Source organism: Trichoplusia ni, chromosome 26 (genome assembly GCF_003590095.1).
Source record: "Trichoplusia ni isolate ovarian cell line Hi5 chromosome 26, tn1, whole genome shotgun sequence".
Lineage (NCBI taxonomy): Eukaryota > Metazoa > Arthropoda > Insecta > Lepidoptera > Noctuidae > Trichoplusia > Trichoplusia ni.
In genome coordinates, this window is record NC_039503.1 from 2,405,787 (window position 1) to 2,423,569 (window position 17,783).

General features: G+C 35.2%; 2 protein-coding genes across 2 annotated transcripts in view; one reads left to right on the plus strand and one right to left on the minus strand.

Annotated features, from left to right (window-relative positions):
* The first annotated feature begins 2,129 nt into the window (after positions 1 to 2,129).
* Positions 2,130 to 9,968, plus strand: LOC113505689 (complement factor D-like). Its single transcript, XM_026888491.1, has 10 exons — positions 2,130 to 2,451; positions 3,218 to 3,315; positions 4,204 to 4,271; positions 4,360 to 4,421; positions 4,749 to 4,915; positions 5,644 to 5,756; positions 6,615 to 6,767; positions 7,742 to 7,859; positions 8,243 to 8,374; positions 9,773 to 9,968. Exons 1-10 carry the CDS (start codon positions 2,382 to 2,384, stop codon positions 9,938 to 9,940), a joined length of 1,149 nt encoding a protein of 382 aa, XP_026744292.1. The 5' UTR covers positions 2,130 to 2,381; the 3' UTR covers positions 9,941 to 9,968.
* Positions 9,969 to 11,707: 1,739 nt separating this feature from the next.
* The window catches only part of LOC113505713 (serine/threonine-protein kinase 10-like), a 42,617-nt gene continuing 36,541 nt past the window's right edge, over positions 11,708 to 17,783 (minus strand). The window contains exon 26 of the mRNA XM_026888521.1: positions 11,708 to 16,496. Coding sequence (XP_026744322.1) covers positions 16,347 to 16,496 — 150 coding nt within the window. The 3' untranslated portion in view covers positions 11,708 to 16,346. The remainder of the gene's footprint in view (positions 16,497 to 17,783) is intronic.

The window sequence follows — 17,783 nt, forward strand, 5'->3', positions numbered from 1 at the left end:
GATAACTAATATTTTTCAAAATAAATTTAACCTATGTTCAGCGGGTATAATGTAGCTTCTCAACAGTGAAATAATTTTTCGAATCGGTCCAGTAGTTTCGAAGCCTATTCCTGTCAAACAAACAAACAATCAAATCTTTCCTTTTTATGATATTAGTATAGAAGAAACAAGTTCTGTTTTATCTATAACTGCTTGTTCTAGGTCAACAGTGCATCTCTGGGAATTGTTTTACGAGTTTTGTGACCGTAAGCTACTTAAAATTTTGATTTGATTATTTACAAGGAAAATAATTTAGTGGAATTTTTAAATGTTGTTGTTCGGTCCCACGTCTGGGCGCCATTATTGAAAAAGCGATTGTAAATGTTTATTTATGTTAAATGGAAGCTTTGTTTTCAAGAAATTCGTTGCTAAGCCACAACTGCTTAAATTGATCGATCACAAGTTAAGCTACGCTTGATACGGTTGGTCCGTGGATGGGTGACCATCTATGTCATTACGAGCTATTTATTAAATACATCTTTATCAGTCGTAGTGTGATTCTAGGAAGCCTGACAACCAGTCTAACTAAGGACTATCGTGTTGCCTAGGTAACTGGGTTGAGGAGGTCAGATTATAGGCAGTCGCTCCTTGTAAAACACTGGTACTTAGCTGTATTGTATCCAATTAGACTGGAAGCGGACCTCACCATAGGAAAAGGAAGAATTTGGGAAAGGCTAGGCTGATGATGGAAGCATTTCATTTACAAACTTTAGAATAAAGGACTGTTACCAGTGCCGTATTATTCATAAGGCACTTTAGGCCAGTGCCTAGGGGCCCACGATGACCAGGGGCCCAGCACTCCCGATTAAAAAACGAAAAAAAAAACGGGGAGTGTAAAAATTCCAAAATTGCGTTGCTGTGGTATAAAAAAGGGGGCCCGAAACGAACTGTGCCTAGAGGCCCAGAGATGGTTAATCCGGCCCTGACTGTTACCAGCTGGTGTTATTAACAGCTTCAGTAATGGCGCCCTACCGTGGGACCACCAAACATTTCGGTATTTTTTTAAATCATAAGTAAATTTTCGTGATTGTAAATAATAAACTTACACACGCTAATTTATCAAGAACTCTTAAGAATACTTTTATTTCTCAGAGATGCACTACTGACCCAGACGGAATGGACTCAGATAACAAGTTTTTTTCTAAACAAATAAATTTATTTCAACTTCAAATGAAATATGATAAATAATATCGGTAAAGTTAGAGACTGACAATGCTACAAGTTCCGTATAATTAGGAGAAGATTAAAAAAAATATTTGGTCACCCCTCAAATTCCTGACCGTATCAACTGTTGCTTCAAATGATTTTTTATTTCAATTATTATATTTTATTATAATAGCAACAAAATTGTATCATATTGTGTAAAAAAATGACTATAAAGCTGTCACAGTCCATGAGATACAGCTTGGCTACAGACGGATAAACCGGCCTTAGTAATAGGGTTACGACGTTTTCAACGGACTTGAAAAAGCAAATTTCTCAATTGGTCTGCATATTTTTTTTTATATTTGTCACCTCAGAATATCGGCGGAGCTCGTGGCTAAGCTATAACCGAATAAGTGAATCAATCACTGGTTAAACCACGCTTGACGCGGTTGGTCCGTAGATGGGTGACCATCTTTGTCATTAAGGAGTTCCTCCGTGTTTCGGAACTCACGTTAAATTGTGGGTCTCGGCTGTTATCTTTGACAGTCGTTATAGGTAGTCAGAAGCTTGAAAAGTCTGACAACCAGTCTAACGGAGGGGTATCGCGTTACCCAGATAGGGTTGAGGAGGTCAGATAGGCAGTCGCTCCTTGTAAAACACTGGTAGTCAGCTGAATCCGGTTAGACAGGAAGCCGACCACAACATAGTTGGGAAAAGGCTAGGATGATGATGACCTCAGAATTTCGGACTGGATGAACCGATTTTTTTATTTATTTCATTGAAATGTGAAAAATCAAGTTTGTGGGGTTGCCACCCTTGTCAACGGCAGCCATCTTAAAAACAATACCTAGTATTCTACCTAGTTTTACAAATTTCTGAACATTTTCGATTATATTTTTTTTATTTAATATTTATTATTTACTAGACTAACAAAATTTTTATTGTTCAGATAAATAGTTGAAGAGATCGTAAAAACCATTTTAATAGGTACCTATTTTCAAAATGGTGGATGTCTGACAAGGCTGGCAACCCCACAAACTTAATTCTAGCTTTACACTTTTATATGAAGTCGGTTGTACGTTTTTTTTTTGTTAAAACAATATTATAACCTTTTACGAACCGAATCCTCAAAACATTTTGTTACAAATAATTCCTCAGTTTGCGTCTAATCTCGAATATGACTGGTGCCGTGTAGAATGTACAAATATTTCTTATTAATATTGTTTGTTTGTCCGTCGGTGCGGTGTTATCTCGATAAAAAGGAAGGTATGTTTTGTATCTTTTTTTTTTATTTGGCTTACTCTTAGAATCGAGTTCTGATTCATTTGAATTGAGATCGAGTTGGTATTGGAACCTGACACGAGTGACAATGGAGTATTTGACAAAAAAAAACTGTCTTTCTTCTAAACAGTGGCGTAGCGACGGGGGGCGGGAGGGGCGGACCGCCCCGGGCGCCACTTTCAGGAGAGCGGCAAAAATGAAACAAACAAGTGTAACTTCGTGACAAATGCAACGATATACGAGCTTTTTTTTAAATTCCAAATTTGGGCACCAAGGAATGAATCCGGCCCGGGCGACGATGACCCGAGCTACGCCACTGCTTCTTAGTCTAAAATAAGAAAAAGATTGACTGATTTAAACTGTTACGTCACTTACCAGCACGCTTTTTACCCGCAAGTGGTGTTTTTAGCCCGCACTCCCAAACTTACATAAGTGCTTTTTAAGCGTTACCGCAACCACTCGGCTATCCTAGCATCACGGTTCCAAAGTGTCATTCTTATGGAGAAGAACCGGCAAGAAACTTAATAAACTGTTTTTCGTTTAGGGAGTTTTCGTATGAGTATCCATGGAGTTTCTTTTTCGTTCTTCTCCAAGAGAATCTACCTTCCGAACGAGCGGTAGCTTCAATAGGAGACTGACCGACAGACTGACACTAGTTTTTAATATTGTTCATTTATAAATTGTTTCACGTTCAAAAGTATAGTATACTGGTCTAATTGAAATAAAGACTTTGACTTTGACATTGTTTAAGGGTCTAAATGCACCTGGAATGGCGTCAACGGAATCTGTGTCGATTTCTACAACTGCTGGAGCGCTCCGCATCTCGTGAAAAATGGGACATACCCACCGGTAAGCAACGCGACTGACTTGTTGGTCTAGTGGTTAGTAGCCCTGACTGCTGTGCCAGACGTCGTGAGTTCAAATCCCACTCGGAAGAAATGTTTGTGTGATGAGTACGATCGTCTGTTCTGTGTCTGGATGTAATTTTATCTATATTATGTATGTACTAGCTGTTGCCCGCGACTTCGTCCCCGTGGGTAGAAGATATAACATATGATTTATTCCTGCCCTGTTTTTTTCACATTTTCCATTGTATCTTCGCTTCTATTAGTCGCAGCGTGATGGTTTATAGAATAAAGCCTTCCTCGATGAATGGTCTATTCAACACAAAAAGAATTTTTCAATTTGGACTAGTAGTTCCTAAGATTAGCGCGTTCAAACAAACAAACAAACTCTTCAGCTTTATATATTAGTATAGATATGTATGTATGTTTATCAGTTGTCTAGTACTCATAATACAAGCTTTACTAAATTGAGTCATGGCGTAAAAGGAAAGTTGAAAAAAAATGACTACTGACGCTTTTGAGTTATGCGTAAGAGAGTGTCCTACTGGCTAAAACAAACCCATGTTCCTTCCTTTGCCCGTCGTGTACTGCGGCCACGGTAACCTTTTTGGAAAATCCCGTTGCCCCGTCAGAAATCTGTCAGACTACCATCATACAGACAAACTTGTGTAAAGACAGACACGTGACTATCGTGTTGCCCAGGTAACTGGGTTGAGGAGGTCAGATAGGTAGTCGCTCCTTGTAAAACACTGGTACTTAGCTGAATCCGGTTAGACTGGAAGCCGACCTCAAGGCAGTTGGGAAAAGGCTAGGATGATGATAATAACCTGCTGACACTCCTGCTGCCAAGGTAAATCTTTTAAAGCCTATGTTTAAATTGTTTGTTTTCCAGCTTTGCACACTTGAAGGCGACGGTCCAATTATTTGCTGTACGGATTGCTATGCTGTTGAAGATTTAAGGTGAGCCCATTATGAGAAAAAATATTTAGAGCGGGTATTATATATAGCACTTTTCACGTAGAATTAAAATGTTTTGTCTATTTTTCAGGAAAGTTAAATTCGACGATAATTTAGGATTTCTTTATTTCAATGGGCCGAAAGCAAAAGACAGTAAGTTTATTATAATATGTATTGTTATATGATACTAATTTTATAAACGCGAAAGTTTGTATGTATGGATTTTTGATCCTCTTTTATGCAAAAACTACTGAACGGTTTATAACCTGAAATAACACATAAGATTTTATGTTCCCATGGGATCATTTTCGATTTCTAGAGGGCGGGCCCGCGGGCTGCAGCTAGAAAGTAAATAACATAGCTTTACACAGCGCCATTAGTCTCAAACTAAACAAATTTTGTATTACTTCACTATATATTTATAAAGGCTACCAGCAGATGGCGCTGTACGCAAAAATTATAATGACATTTACCTTACAGAATGTATGAGCTACGTCCATGCCTTACCGTATCGCTGTAAGACGAAGTATAAAGCTAAATTATCGAGATATATGGATCCGATTTCAAACTGCTATTCAATCAGACAGTCCAAGTGTGAGATTGATACGCCCTTCGCTCCCACGCCAACTCGAAAAGAAAGTTATATGGTAAGTTGTGACTGTACGCATAGTTGAGTGACTGAGGTCCTACATACCCAATAAGCGTGAGGACAAGCATTTGTGTGATCCACGAATGCTTGTCCTGAGTCTGGGTGTCTTTGTGCATGTGACTTGAATGTTTGTGAACCCGTCGCGACATAAGGATTTAATTGCTTAATACGGGAGTCTTTTTTCAATATTGTGGGACGATTTTTATGAATCGGCACGTCTAATGTAATATTTTTAAGAACAAAAACGTACTTATACCAACTTTAAACAAAAACTACTGAGCTTTGCTACTGAGCCATGATATTTTAATGGAACCAAATGACAGCTAAATGACGTTAAATTGAAAAGATTATCAACAAAATCGGTTTATACCGACCGAAGTTGTAAGGCTTAAAACATGAAGTTGTTTTAAAGACAAACTCGTTACAACAGATGAACGCTAAATGTTACTTAACATGTGTTCGTTTGAACTGCACCGAGTGGTTGAGGTCACCACGCCAGAACCACTGTGCTCGTCGTGTCGTGGGTTAGATCCTCGCGTAGGACAAGTATTTGTATGATCCACGAATGCTTTTCCTGAGTCTGGGTGTCATTGTGCATATGATTAGTACGCTTGTGAATTTTATACTCCACGCTACAATAATTAAATACTTTCACGGGAATCGTTAAAAAATAAACTTGGCTACTGCTACTGAGTCACGAATTCCTAATGATGGCTTTTCTTGCAGGCTCTCCTGGCGTATTTAGATGAAATCGGTGATGTGAAATTGTCATGTGCTGGTGCTATAATCAGTGAAAGATTCGTTCTGACTGCCGGACATTGTGTATCAGACAGTGTATTGTAAGTATCTTTATTCATTGTCAATAGAAAAAATATCAATTAATACAGTGGTTTCTTAGGTTTACGCGAATGTTAGACATTGAAATGAAAATTGTACTTTTACGGATTTTATCGCGGTTTAATTTTAGATTTAAGTTCCCGAAGTTTCGACACCTTTGCAGGTATCATGGTATCATGGTCACGGGCAGACTGAGATGGCGTTCGTCTTGACAGAAGATGTTGCTCGTTCTACCTTCATATTTTAACTAAGTATGTGTGGTCCGACCTACGCAGTATGAGCTCAATGTGTCGAAACGTCTGGAACTAAAATCTAAAATTAATCCGCGATAAAATCCGTCAAAGTAGTTTCATTTCAACAATTTATATTTTACAATTTTCACGCAACGATCTTAACGAACTCGAACGAGGCTATCTGCATCTTGACTACATTATTATGTTATTTTTCCCATGGAATACCCTTAAGGAACCGACCTAAAAGATAGCCTTTTTTAAGGTCTGATCTAGGTATCTCTATCTCGGTTCAACTATTATTTTATGTGAAACTTATGAATAGACAAAAAATAGTGAATAATAATAATATAATAATATATCCTGGGACAACTCACACACGGTTATCTGATCCCAAGCTAAGCAGAGCTTGTGTTATGGCAACCAGACAACTGATAAACTTACTTAAATATTTCTAAATACATACATATTATAGATAAATTACACCCAGACACCAGAACAAATGATCATGCTCATCACACAACATTTGTCCTGGGCGGGAATCGAACCCACGACCTCCGGTATAGCAGTCATTGTCACTAACCACTAGACCAACAGGCCCGTCAATACTAACAGTATTTTATTTTTTAGAGTACCAGTTAAGTACATAGCCGTGGATTTTATGAAAACAGATACTTATGCCCCACTGTGGCAGATGTATACTGTTATGAGGACTGTCCCTCACCCAGATTACCAGCCTCCCTCCAAATACCACGATATAGCGTTAGTGGAGACGAATAAAATGTAAGTTATATTGTAATTTAAAAAATATGAGTCCCGCACTTAGGAATTTAATCCTCGTGTCGCGGGGCTACACAAACATTCAAGTCACATGTACAAAGACACCCAGACTCAGGACAAGCATTCGTGGATCACACAAATACTTGTCCTACGCGGGGATCGAGTCTGCGACACGTCGCGCTCAGTGGGTTTGGCGTGACGACCTCAACCACTCAGCTATCCGTGCAGTTAGTTTTCAATTTATTGCAAACTAGCTGTTGCCCGCGACTTCGTCCCCGTGGGTAGAAGATATAAGTTATGATTTATACCTGCCCTGTTTTTTTCACATTTTCCATTGTATCTTCGCTCCTATTAGTCGCAGCGTGATAGTATATAGCCTAAAGCCTTCCTCGATGAATGGTCTATTGAACACAAAAATATTTTTTTTAATTTGGACAGTAGTTCCTGAGTTTAGTGCGTTCAAACAAACAAACAAACTCTTCAGCTTTATATATTAGTATAGATTATTATTAATTTATTACGCAATATCGCCTGCAGTGAGCTATCCTGGTGATAAATGCTCAAACTTTTCCTATAAAGGAAGTCTTGTGCCAAGCAGTTTATTTGTTGGTCGGCTGGTATTATTATAAGTCAAAGTCACGTCGGCCATTAACATATAAACGATACTTGGTGCACAGATAGTTTATAACAAAGATATACCCATAGGATAGTTTTTATCCCGTTTTTATGTTCCCGTGAAATCATTTTTGATTTGTAGCGAGTTTCTTGCCGGTTCTTCTGCATAAGAATGACACTTTGGAACCGCGCAAGAGAGTCATCATTTTAACATTTTGAAAGTCCCTGGAAAACGGCCTATTTGAAATAAAAACTTTTCATTTCGATTTTGGGCGGGTTCGCGGGCCACACCTAGTCTTTTATAATTGTTATAAATTATTTTTCAATTGTTCTTTCAACTTTTATTTACTTGTAAATTTCAGAATCAGCTTCAGTGAGTTTGTGTTACCGGCGTGTTTGTATACGGAGACATTTGAGCAAGAGACCGCTGAAACAATCGTCTGGGGATCAACAGCGGAAGACCAAGACAGCCTGACAACGGTGGGGATTATTCCTATCTGACTTATATTGATGTAGTTTATTTATTTAAAAGAAGGGTGAAAAACACTGAGGAGCCCGAACTTCGCGAGAAGTGAAATTATTTTACCCCGTTTTCATACACTCACTTTCTTGTATGTATGTTTTTTTGTTTGTCGTTCCCTGGGATTTTTGTAACTCAATTTTGAGGCACTTCCCGAAATTAATAGATGAAAAAAAAAGCGAAAAAAAACACAGACGTACAGAAAGCGAAATCTAAGTAAGAGGTCCCATTTTACTATTTGGGTAAAGAACTCTAAAAAAGGATTTAATCTCAACACACAAATAACTTATGTCTTTACAACTTAGATTATAAAAGTTTCATAAACGCTCATTTTTCTTTTCAGACGACGCTTTCGCAACTGGACGACTTCGCTTGTTCATTCTTGTATCCAAACCAGAAAACACTTCCAAATGGATTTAACAAAACAATACAAACTTGCTTTGGTAGTATTAATGAACCGAAAGATTCTTGTCAGGTAATTAAAACTCGTAATTTTAATACATTTATTTAAATCCAGCGCTAAGGAATTTAATCTTTGTGTCGCGGAGCGTTTAATTAACATTCAAGGCATTTGTACAGAGGCAATCAAACTCAGCGTCCTGAGTTTTTGAGTTTTTTTTTTTTATTATTATTATTATGTTAAGCTTAGAAGTAAATGTGTTTTATATGGAATTAAATAAAGCTATTATTATTATAATCAAACTCAGAACAAGCATCATTGCATCTCAAAAATTCTTGTCGTAACTGGGGATCGAACCCGCGACACGTCCTGCTCCGTAAATTTGCCATCTAGCCGTGCAGAAAATTTTTATTACTGAACCTACTGGAGAAATTTCAACCAAAGACTTGATAGTTATCTGTAATTCGTTATTAAAACCAACAGTCACTGACCTAGTATTGTTGACCTAGTGTTCAAAATATTTAAAATCAATCCATTGCATTATTCAATCAATCAATTTCTTGGCCGATTTGACTTTTAATATACCGTTAACCGGGATGAATAGAGGTTTTTTGGGGTCGACAAAAACAGAGTTTTTATTAATATTTTTGACGTTCAACAAGACATAATATAAAGATAATACGAAAATTCTCAATCTTTTCATAAATTAATTGTTTTTAATAGGGATGGGCCGAATGTGGTTTAAACCGAATACGAACTTCGGCCGAACATTCGGTAAAAATGAAAAATTCGGCCGAACTTCTGTTCAATTTCGCCGAGCTTTTTCGTGTTGTCTTGTTTACACTCTTGCTGCAAATATTGCTAGATGTACCTCGCCCGTACTCCGCACTTCCCCGCGGGGCCGTTAGCAAGCTAGTCATTTCTAAAGACGTCACCATCTTGTCACGTGCTATTATTTACATTTCACAAATTTAATTGTTTTTACGTGATTTTTCTTGGTTTGATTGACTAAACTTTGTCGATTAAAATTTTGTTTTTGATTAAGAAATAAAGATTTCTAAGGCTGGTTTGATTAGTAAGAAGAGCGGTTTAATTTTGTGTTTTGTTTGATTAAGTAACCAAATATTTTTGAGAAAGGTAATTAAAAAAATAATTTATTTTTTTTGTTTATCACGTATGATTACTTTTTCTTACTACTATTCTATGGTTACTACACATACGTTTTTTCATTAATTTCTATTATGATAGTTCAAGTATATTTAGTGCAGAATATTCGGCATTTTAACCGAAATTCGGCCGAATGACGAAGTTCGGTTCAAGCTGCCGAAGTTCGGTTAAACCGAATGTAAAACGAATTTCGGCCCATCCCTAGTTTTTAAGCATTATTATGTAAGGAAATGTTCATGCAACCCCTAAAAAACACTATTTTCTATTCACACCGTTTTACTTTACGTATTTTCTTTTCTATTTTAGAGTAAGAGCGGGAGCCCCCTCATGGCTTCATACCACGCAGTCGGCTGTGCGCCCCTGGTCTACGGAGTAACAGCATCCGACAGGGTCTGCGGGCCAGCTGGTAGCTCAGGACTATATACCAGGGTCAGCTATTACGTACCCTGGATTGAGAGCGTCGTGTGGCATTAAAAGGCTTTTGAATAAAAAAAACTGGTTATTGCTTGTATTTTACTATGACTATGTAAATTGTGCGATATTAACATCAGCCACTGCTGGGCACAGGTCTGTTTCCATATCGGAAAATTTGCACATGGATCTCTACGCTAGCTCACTGCTGGTGCGTGATTTCAGATTTCATTATTATATGTAGGTAATACAAGTTATCTTACCATTCTTTTAGTATATTAAATGTATGATATTATACATAAGAATAGTGAAAGGGGTAATAAAGTACAAGAATAAAACAAACAAATACAAAGTGTAATCGTTTATATCTCAAAAAAAATGTAACAAAATTTTGTCACTTTTAATTGACAAAAATTAACATTAAAAAAGATGGTTATGGCTATTTCATTAAAACTAAAAAAAATAAAATAGAAAATTTTACACAAAATACTGCATAATCTCTGAAATTATGTTTAGATTAAAAATGCTTTGTTACGTTAAAATATTATCCAATATTTACAAATTAATAAGTTTCTAACGAAAATTATTATTTAAATAAAATACGCGGTTGCGAACGTACGAACGTTTCGAGAAAAAAAAACACTTAAAAAAACGGTTGCAGGACTAAAAGAACATCAAAATCAAATTTGACACAAGTGGCGCCTCTAGCGACAGAAAACCGAATTAAAATTGGTTAATACAAGACGGTGCTGCCATCTACATAAAAATCTAAGCATCCTGCAATATAAGGAAACTGAATAAGTCAAGCAAATCATAAAAGTATAACAACAGATTAAAAAGTATTTTTTACACAGTATAAAATAAAGGAGGTCTTATTAAAATAATAATAATTTAAGAAAAACCGCCATCATCGTTGTTCCGACTTAAAATTATTAAAAAAATGATACTTTATATATTTAACTACGTCTTTTTTATCAGCCCGATAGACTAGGGAGATTAAAACTGTGCTTAATTGTGGATGGCTGAATTTCTTTAGACGACCTCCGTGGTCGTGTGGCGTACGCACCGATTTCAAGGTGTCACTAGCTCTGAGGACCCGGTTTCGATCCCCGGTCGGATCAATGTAAAAAATCATATTTCTACATTGTCTCGGGTCTGGGTGTTTGTGGTACCTTCGTTGTATCTGAATTCCGTAACACAAGTGCTTTAGCAACTTACTTTGGGTTCAGAACAATGTATGTGATGTTGTCCGCATTTATAAGGTATAAAACTTTAAGATTTTACACCTTTAAGAAAGTTACATTGCATTAGAATAGGTAAATGATAGTATATCTTCAAATGTATGTGAATGACATTCCTCTTCGACAAGTGACGTGACTTTGACTTGTCAGTTCAATACATTTCGAATTTAAACTTTTCTACAGGCCTTGACAGATTTATTTAAAAGTTAGTTTTAAATTATTTTTGTAAAAAAAATATATATTAAAAATGAAAATAAATTGGTCATCTATTTTTTATATATTTTTAATAGTTTAAAATTCTGGATAAGTCCAATTTTGTATTTTCGCCCAAAACTTTGTCTTTAATTGACAAAAACCTCACAATTAAGCACACTTTTAAAACAGAATGCAAGAATCTCTTTGGTTTTTACAGAAATACAGAATAATGTTATGGCAGGCTAAAACATGAAGAAAAAATGGGTTCCCGAGAAAAAAAAACGTTGATAGCAAAAAAAAAGAATTAAAATTTTAAGTTAAAAGAAAAATCCGTCGTTTAACAAAATCCATTTCATACGGAACCCAAGTTGCATATATCTGATAGTTTTTTTTATATAAATTAAGTAGGCGTTCTTAACCTTAACTGTACATGGAAAAATAATTTTTCTTCAGTAATATTTATCTACAAGTCATTTTATCTGGCTATGTGCACTTCTAACTGTACAAAATTTACAATAAAGACCATTATTGACTAACGTCGAAATAATTTTGCAAAAATAATCTTACTGAAAGTCTCTTGCAGTGATATACGAAAATGACCCTTACTGCTCGGTTTCAAGACTATGTATTTTACGTTACAATCATTGCAAAATTATTTGAACGGATTTTTAACCCCGGAGGGAAAAGGTTTTAATCACAAACCTATCTTAAAATTATGGAATACATTTCAATTCAATTGGGTATTTACCTAGAAAAATTTAATAATTCCTTCAGATAGATTTTCAAAAACATATCGGATACCTATTCCTTTTATCGCGTTGAAATCTCGTGTGACGTCACTTGCCAGTACAGTTTTTGCCGACAAGTGACATTAATAGACCCCACTTCCATACTTTATCCGTATAATAAAAAGAAAAATCTCGTATCCAATAGTTTCTTGAAATTTGTTTGTAAGTACTTATTTTTTTTTTTAGGTCAAATACCCTATTTTAACCATTTAGCTGTATGAGCAAAGTGTTCAACATAACTGTGTTGATTTGTCGCGGAATCGTGAGGATGGTGGAGGAGTTTTATGTTGATCATCATTTACAACAATAACATGGTATTAAAATACTGTAAAATCCTCCAAATTCCTCCCAATTCCTATTTTGTTAATTTCTTTTTAAAAAATAGTGCACATTTATTGAGATATTCAATTCAATTACGAAAATGTGTTACATACAACATTGCATTTGCATTATTTGCATATTTGCATGTTTTTTTTGCATTTATTCCTTTCTGCACTACCTAAGTCTACTTAAATAGACAATCAGTGCCGTGTCGCTTATTATTATTTTATTATTATAATAATTACACGTTATAAAAATCACACGTAATTTACAGAACAAAAATTCTTAAAAGACTCGATATTCAATGCCCGTAGCCGGTGCATTTTAGGCCGTTTTCTAGACAAACTTTACTAGTGATACACCCAACTAGCAATGCTAATTTTTACACCTAAAATCTGGCCTCTTCTATAAGTACACTGGACTGGCTATTACAAAGTTTCTTGGTCCTATTTAAACTCGCTAATTTAGGGAGTGACAGGTGTTTAAAAGCTGTAAAAAAGCCTTTTAGAGTTAAATTTGACAAATGCTGACCATTTTAAGATTTATAACTACACTTTATCGTTGATAATTACAAAGAAAAGCTGCCTGTCTATGAGAAGTAGCCAGTCCGGCGTAGTCTAATAGAGGCCAGAAACTAAACCAATATTAAGTTTTAAGTTTCGAGGGTTGTTTTGACTAAGACCTTAGCGTAGCCTACTTCTGTCACAATACATTTTGTTAAAATTACAATACCTAAGTAGTTTTTTTAAGTCTTTTATATATGTTTAAAATCAATTTTAATTAAGCAGTGGGCAATCTTTTTCTATACGACAATAAGTTTTTTCCCAGTAGATTTTGGATTGTTTTGTGAGAAAATTTTCTTGATCTGAAGTAGAATGTTTTGAACTAAAATTGATATTCGGGCTGCTATTAGGCACCTTCCTCTTGCTTTAAAAATACTGAAGAATTGTTTAAAGTTTATTTAATCAGTACGAGTACTTAATTAACATTGCAAACTTCATTCTAACAATAAATGGGATGTTGGTTAAACGGTTTTAATATCCGTCAAGGGAGTAAAAATATTGGACACCTTTTCTTTATTTCAAAGAAAATAAATCTAGGTATAATTCATTAATTTCTTACATTGCCTGACGTCACTAAATATAAATAATATAGCATGTGTGACGTAATGAGGATATTACTTGCTTTTTCTAGGTTATGTGCTAAAACTGATAGCCTCCTGGAGTCTGCCAAATCAAGGGTCTTAAGTTTGAATCCGACTTAGCCCAATGACTTTACAAAATCATGCCTGTATTAGACAATGATCACTTACAAAACAATGTGAAGATATACCAACTTCAGAGGTCTGGGCGGTTGAAACATTGACACCAGGTTGTATATCAACCATACAACGAAAAATCAAGATTTCACCAAGAAAAAAACTGTCCAATATTTTTTAATTACCTTACACACGTACTAAATATATTTTTACTTTACCTCAACATCCCTATTAAGTAATACTAATTAAAATTGCCTTTCAATCTTTCCGAAAGCACCCATTACTATATCTTTATCAATTCCTCTTAGTTAGACACCATTGTTTCATACAATAATTTCTTACTCAATCCATTACGCATATTTTCTTTGAAGAATTTTCGAGCGGAGTTCGTGACGTTAAAGTTTTGGCGAGCGGAGGATTTAGACGGAGTTTGTAGTAATGTGTGTGTCAATCAATTTTAGATCTTATTGAAACTGTTTTGGCGGCCATTAAGCTTATTAACAGTACTTTTAATTTTAGGCTGTGTTTCCACCAGAGATGTGCGATGGAAATGTGTCGTGCGAGCAAAGCGTGTTAGCCTGCTCGTTTTGGGACTGGTTAGTTTACATCTCATTAATTTATAACATTACGAAGAATATGAGTTTTACGCTATATATTTTAAAGGTTTTCTTAGGAGTTCATGAATTAATACTTAATTTAATACATTGAATCTATAGCCCATTGGTTAAGGTACTTAAAAAGGCGAACAAACTTGGTGTCCTTTAATACAAACAAACACAATATATTAAATAAATTACTTATATATTTCAGTATTCAGGCATTTCCCGATAAGAAATCTTCAGGGTAGCTTCAAAACCGATGACAATGCAATTTACAACTATAAAAACTGCTGTACCAATTTTGATAATTTGAAAGGAGCGACAGTAAAAAACGTGGTATTTTGATTTTTAAATCTATTAATTTTGAATACCAAGAATTTTTACCTATTTATAAGTACCTCAACAAATGGAGCATAGATCCTTTAAGATCATAGGCAACATCGAAATTACTAGACTTTCCGCTGCTCGGGAGGATTTCCTAGTAAGTCTAGTCTGGATAAAGGCAGTTTCATTGCAAAGGCCTAAGGGTTCCGCCACACAATTACTATACTAAAACGCAATTTTAGTTAATTTTATTGCATTCTTTTAAAATCTTAGACTTAGAAAATACATTTATTTTATCAACTGATCTCTTTTAGAATACGCTGGAGTGACCGTTACTCATTATTTTGATCCTAGAATCTAGATATTTTTCTTCTTTGATATTGCGAGTCTAGATGCAGATTTTTGTAAGTTGTGACCGTCCTTGGTACAAATATTTGACTAAAATGCAGGCCTTTTATAATAATACACTCAATTGTATTAAAACAATTGTCTTTTTTTAATGAATTTCTTTAAGGATGGATAATGTTTATTTCCATTGACAAAACGAGTATTTTACATAAGACCAGGGTATTCAACGCTTAATAGAGATCAGTGACGTCACCCCTCTGGCTTAACAATTTCGCCAACATATTAAGACCTAATAATGACTAAAGGCTCCCAAAACACATGAAGCCAATAAAATTTCAAATTTCTATCTAATTTTATATAAAAATTCATCCAAAATTGTTATTTATGTACAATTAAGCCCGCTTTCCGCCATTTTTAAGCTACGTTCAATACAAAAGAAATATTTTTACAATTATAATTTCGTTTTACTAATTGATTTAATGCCCCCGAATTTCTAATTAAGTAGACCTATTCTGGGATAGGTTATGTTAAGAACCAGGTGTAGATACGCAATTGAGGTTTGGCCCAACATTTGCTACCAACATTGGTGACCAAACTTTAACCAATATGTTGGTATGTTGGTGACCAACATTTGCGACCAAACCATGACCAGAAATACGTAGTAACAGAGACTTCATAAACAATACAATATCTGTCAGTCTACAAATTCTTTAAGTCTCATAGCAGTCTCGATCGAACCTAAAACGCCATCTATTTAAATCATACAACGGTTTACTCACGCGTATTTATCGGGATCGCCCGACTAGTTTCAGACCCAACCGGAGTCCTTAATCATGAGCTGACGCGGTGACAGACGAGCAAATCAAGGTGACAGCTCGATTAAAGCATTGTATAATTTAAATATAAATCATCTTTACGAAAGTTACTATTACAAACGCCATCTATTATCAATGTCCGTCAACTAACGTTCTAATGTAGCGCCATCTATTGGCTAATAGACAAACTAGCAACAGTCCTGTTTTTAGAGTTATTTTATACCTTATCGTGTAAGTCATAAGGTGTTGAATCCCGATGATTCTGTTTTGTTGATCTTAAGGCGTTTTATTATAGTTCTTTGACAATTCATTAAAAGATGAATTTATACCTTATGTTGTTTTGTTAGTTTTAAGGCTTTCAATCTCAATTTTTAGGCTAAAGTTGTGCAGATACATTTCGTTCAGGCAATTTTATACCTTATTAAAACTCGTCATAAGGCATCCTTCCCGCTGTTACTTGCCATTCAAATTTATACCTTCTCACACTACTTTAAAAGTACACGACAAAACTACTGAATAAATCTTGTAGATACCTACATTTTAGGCGAATTTATACCTTGTTACACTTGCTTTGAGGTCTCTAATCGTAATGACTTGAAGTTAGGCTAGTCCTAGATGAGTGTAGGGTGGAACTGTGTTGCGGCATCGTGGTCGAAGGTGGCGGGATCCTGTTGCTGGCCGCTTGCCTCTCCTGCTCTTCCAGTTGAACAGTAAACTCGTCTTCCAAAGCCTGAGGATTTGAGGATAAGTTGTTAAAGGTTGTATATCATTATTGTGATGCTTAGACTAGTTAAAATTACCCTGGAATTGAAGACGTTTTTGTAGTTTCGTAAAGATTTACTCAAACTAAAGATTTTCGTAAAGGTTTACTCACGCGTATTTATCGGGATCGCCCGACTAGTTTCGGACCCAACCGGAGTCCTTAATCATGAGCTGACGAGGCGGAGAGCTCGCGAGTATTACGTCGGTTAATCCCGATATATAAGTGAGTAAACCGTTGTATCATTTAGGTATTTAGGTAGATCTGTTGATTTTGAATAGTCAATGCAAATCGCTTTAAAATCTGCTAGTTTTTTCGTTCAGAATAATTTATAGCAGTCATTTCCAAATTTGCTTTTGTTTCAACTATAAATCCGAAATCAAAACGCCTTTGATTTATATATTAGATAATCCTATTCAAAGCTTTATTACAAAATGACGTAATTTAGGACTTTTTACATCCTTGAGAGCGATAATCTCTGTGTTAGCGTCCAGAATAAGGAAGCTTGACTGAGCCCTGGCCTTACCCCATGCAAATGTGTCTTAAATTATAAGAGGAATCAGCATTCAATATACATGCGATTTAACAACCAATATTTTAAGAGATTTAAAATATTGTTCGTTTGAAGAAGGAAATTAATTAAAATAACAGCAGAAAACACGATAAGAACTGAGATATTGGGACAAAATAAAGGAAAATATTTAAAACTATGAGTTATGTAAATAATGCAAAACCTTTTTCAAAATACTATTGGACTGAGCTGTTGTGGATTTGATTCCCAATCGGTAAAATAATTTCATCTTACGTTTACAAAACTTATTATTTTTAAGTATCAAATAAAATTTCAATATCAAAAAGAAATAAAAACAAATGATCATTCAAAATAGCTTTAATATCAGAACGATATACAATCAGAGTAAGCTAAAGGTTTTGCCTTATCTAAATAACATGCTTTTCAAATAAAAAAGCTTAAAAAAAAACATTTGCCAGGAAAAATGTTCGCATTCACAAAAAAAACCGCAATTTAAAAAAAACTAAATCATAAAATGTTGCCTCAATTTTTTTTTTCAAAAATGTTGACAATCCCTTTCGTAATTTAATTTTAGATTTTAGTTCCCGACGTTTTGACACCTTTGCAGGTATCATGGTCACGGTCGAAACGTCGGGAACTAAAATCTAAAATTAACCGCGATAAAATCCGTAAAAGTAGTTTCATTTCAACGTCTAACATTTGCGTAAACCTAAGAAACCACTATG

Bases quoted from the DNA above. Each gene is read 5' to 3' on its own strand.
- LOC113505689 (XM_026888491.1), top strand. From the start codon at position 2,382: ATGTACAAATATTTCTTATTAATATTGTTTGTTTGTCCGTCGGTGCGG. The intron at 3,316-4,203 runs GTAAGCAACGCG...TTTGTTTTCCAG, and splicing joins AAAATGGGACATACCCACCG to CTTTGCACACTTGAAGGCGA. The intron at 5,757-6,614 runs GTAAGTATCTTT...TTTATTTTTTAG, and splicing joins TGTGTATCAGACAGTGTATT to AGTACCAGTTAAGTACATAG.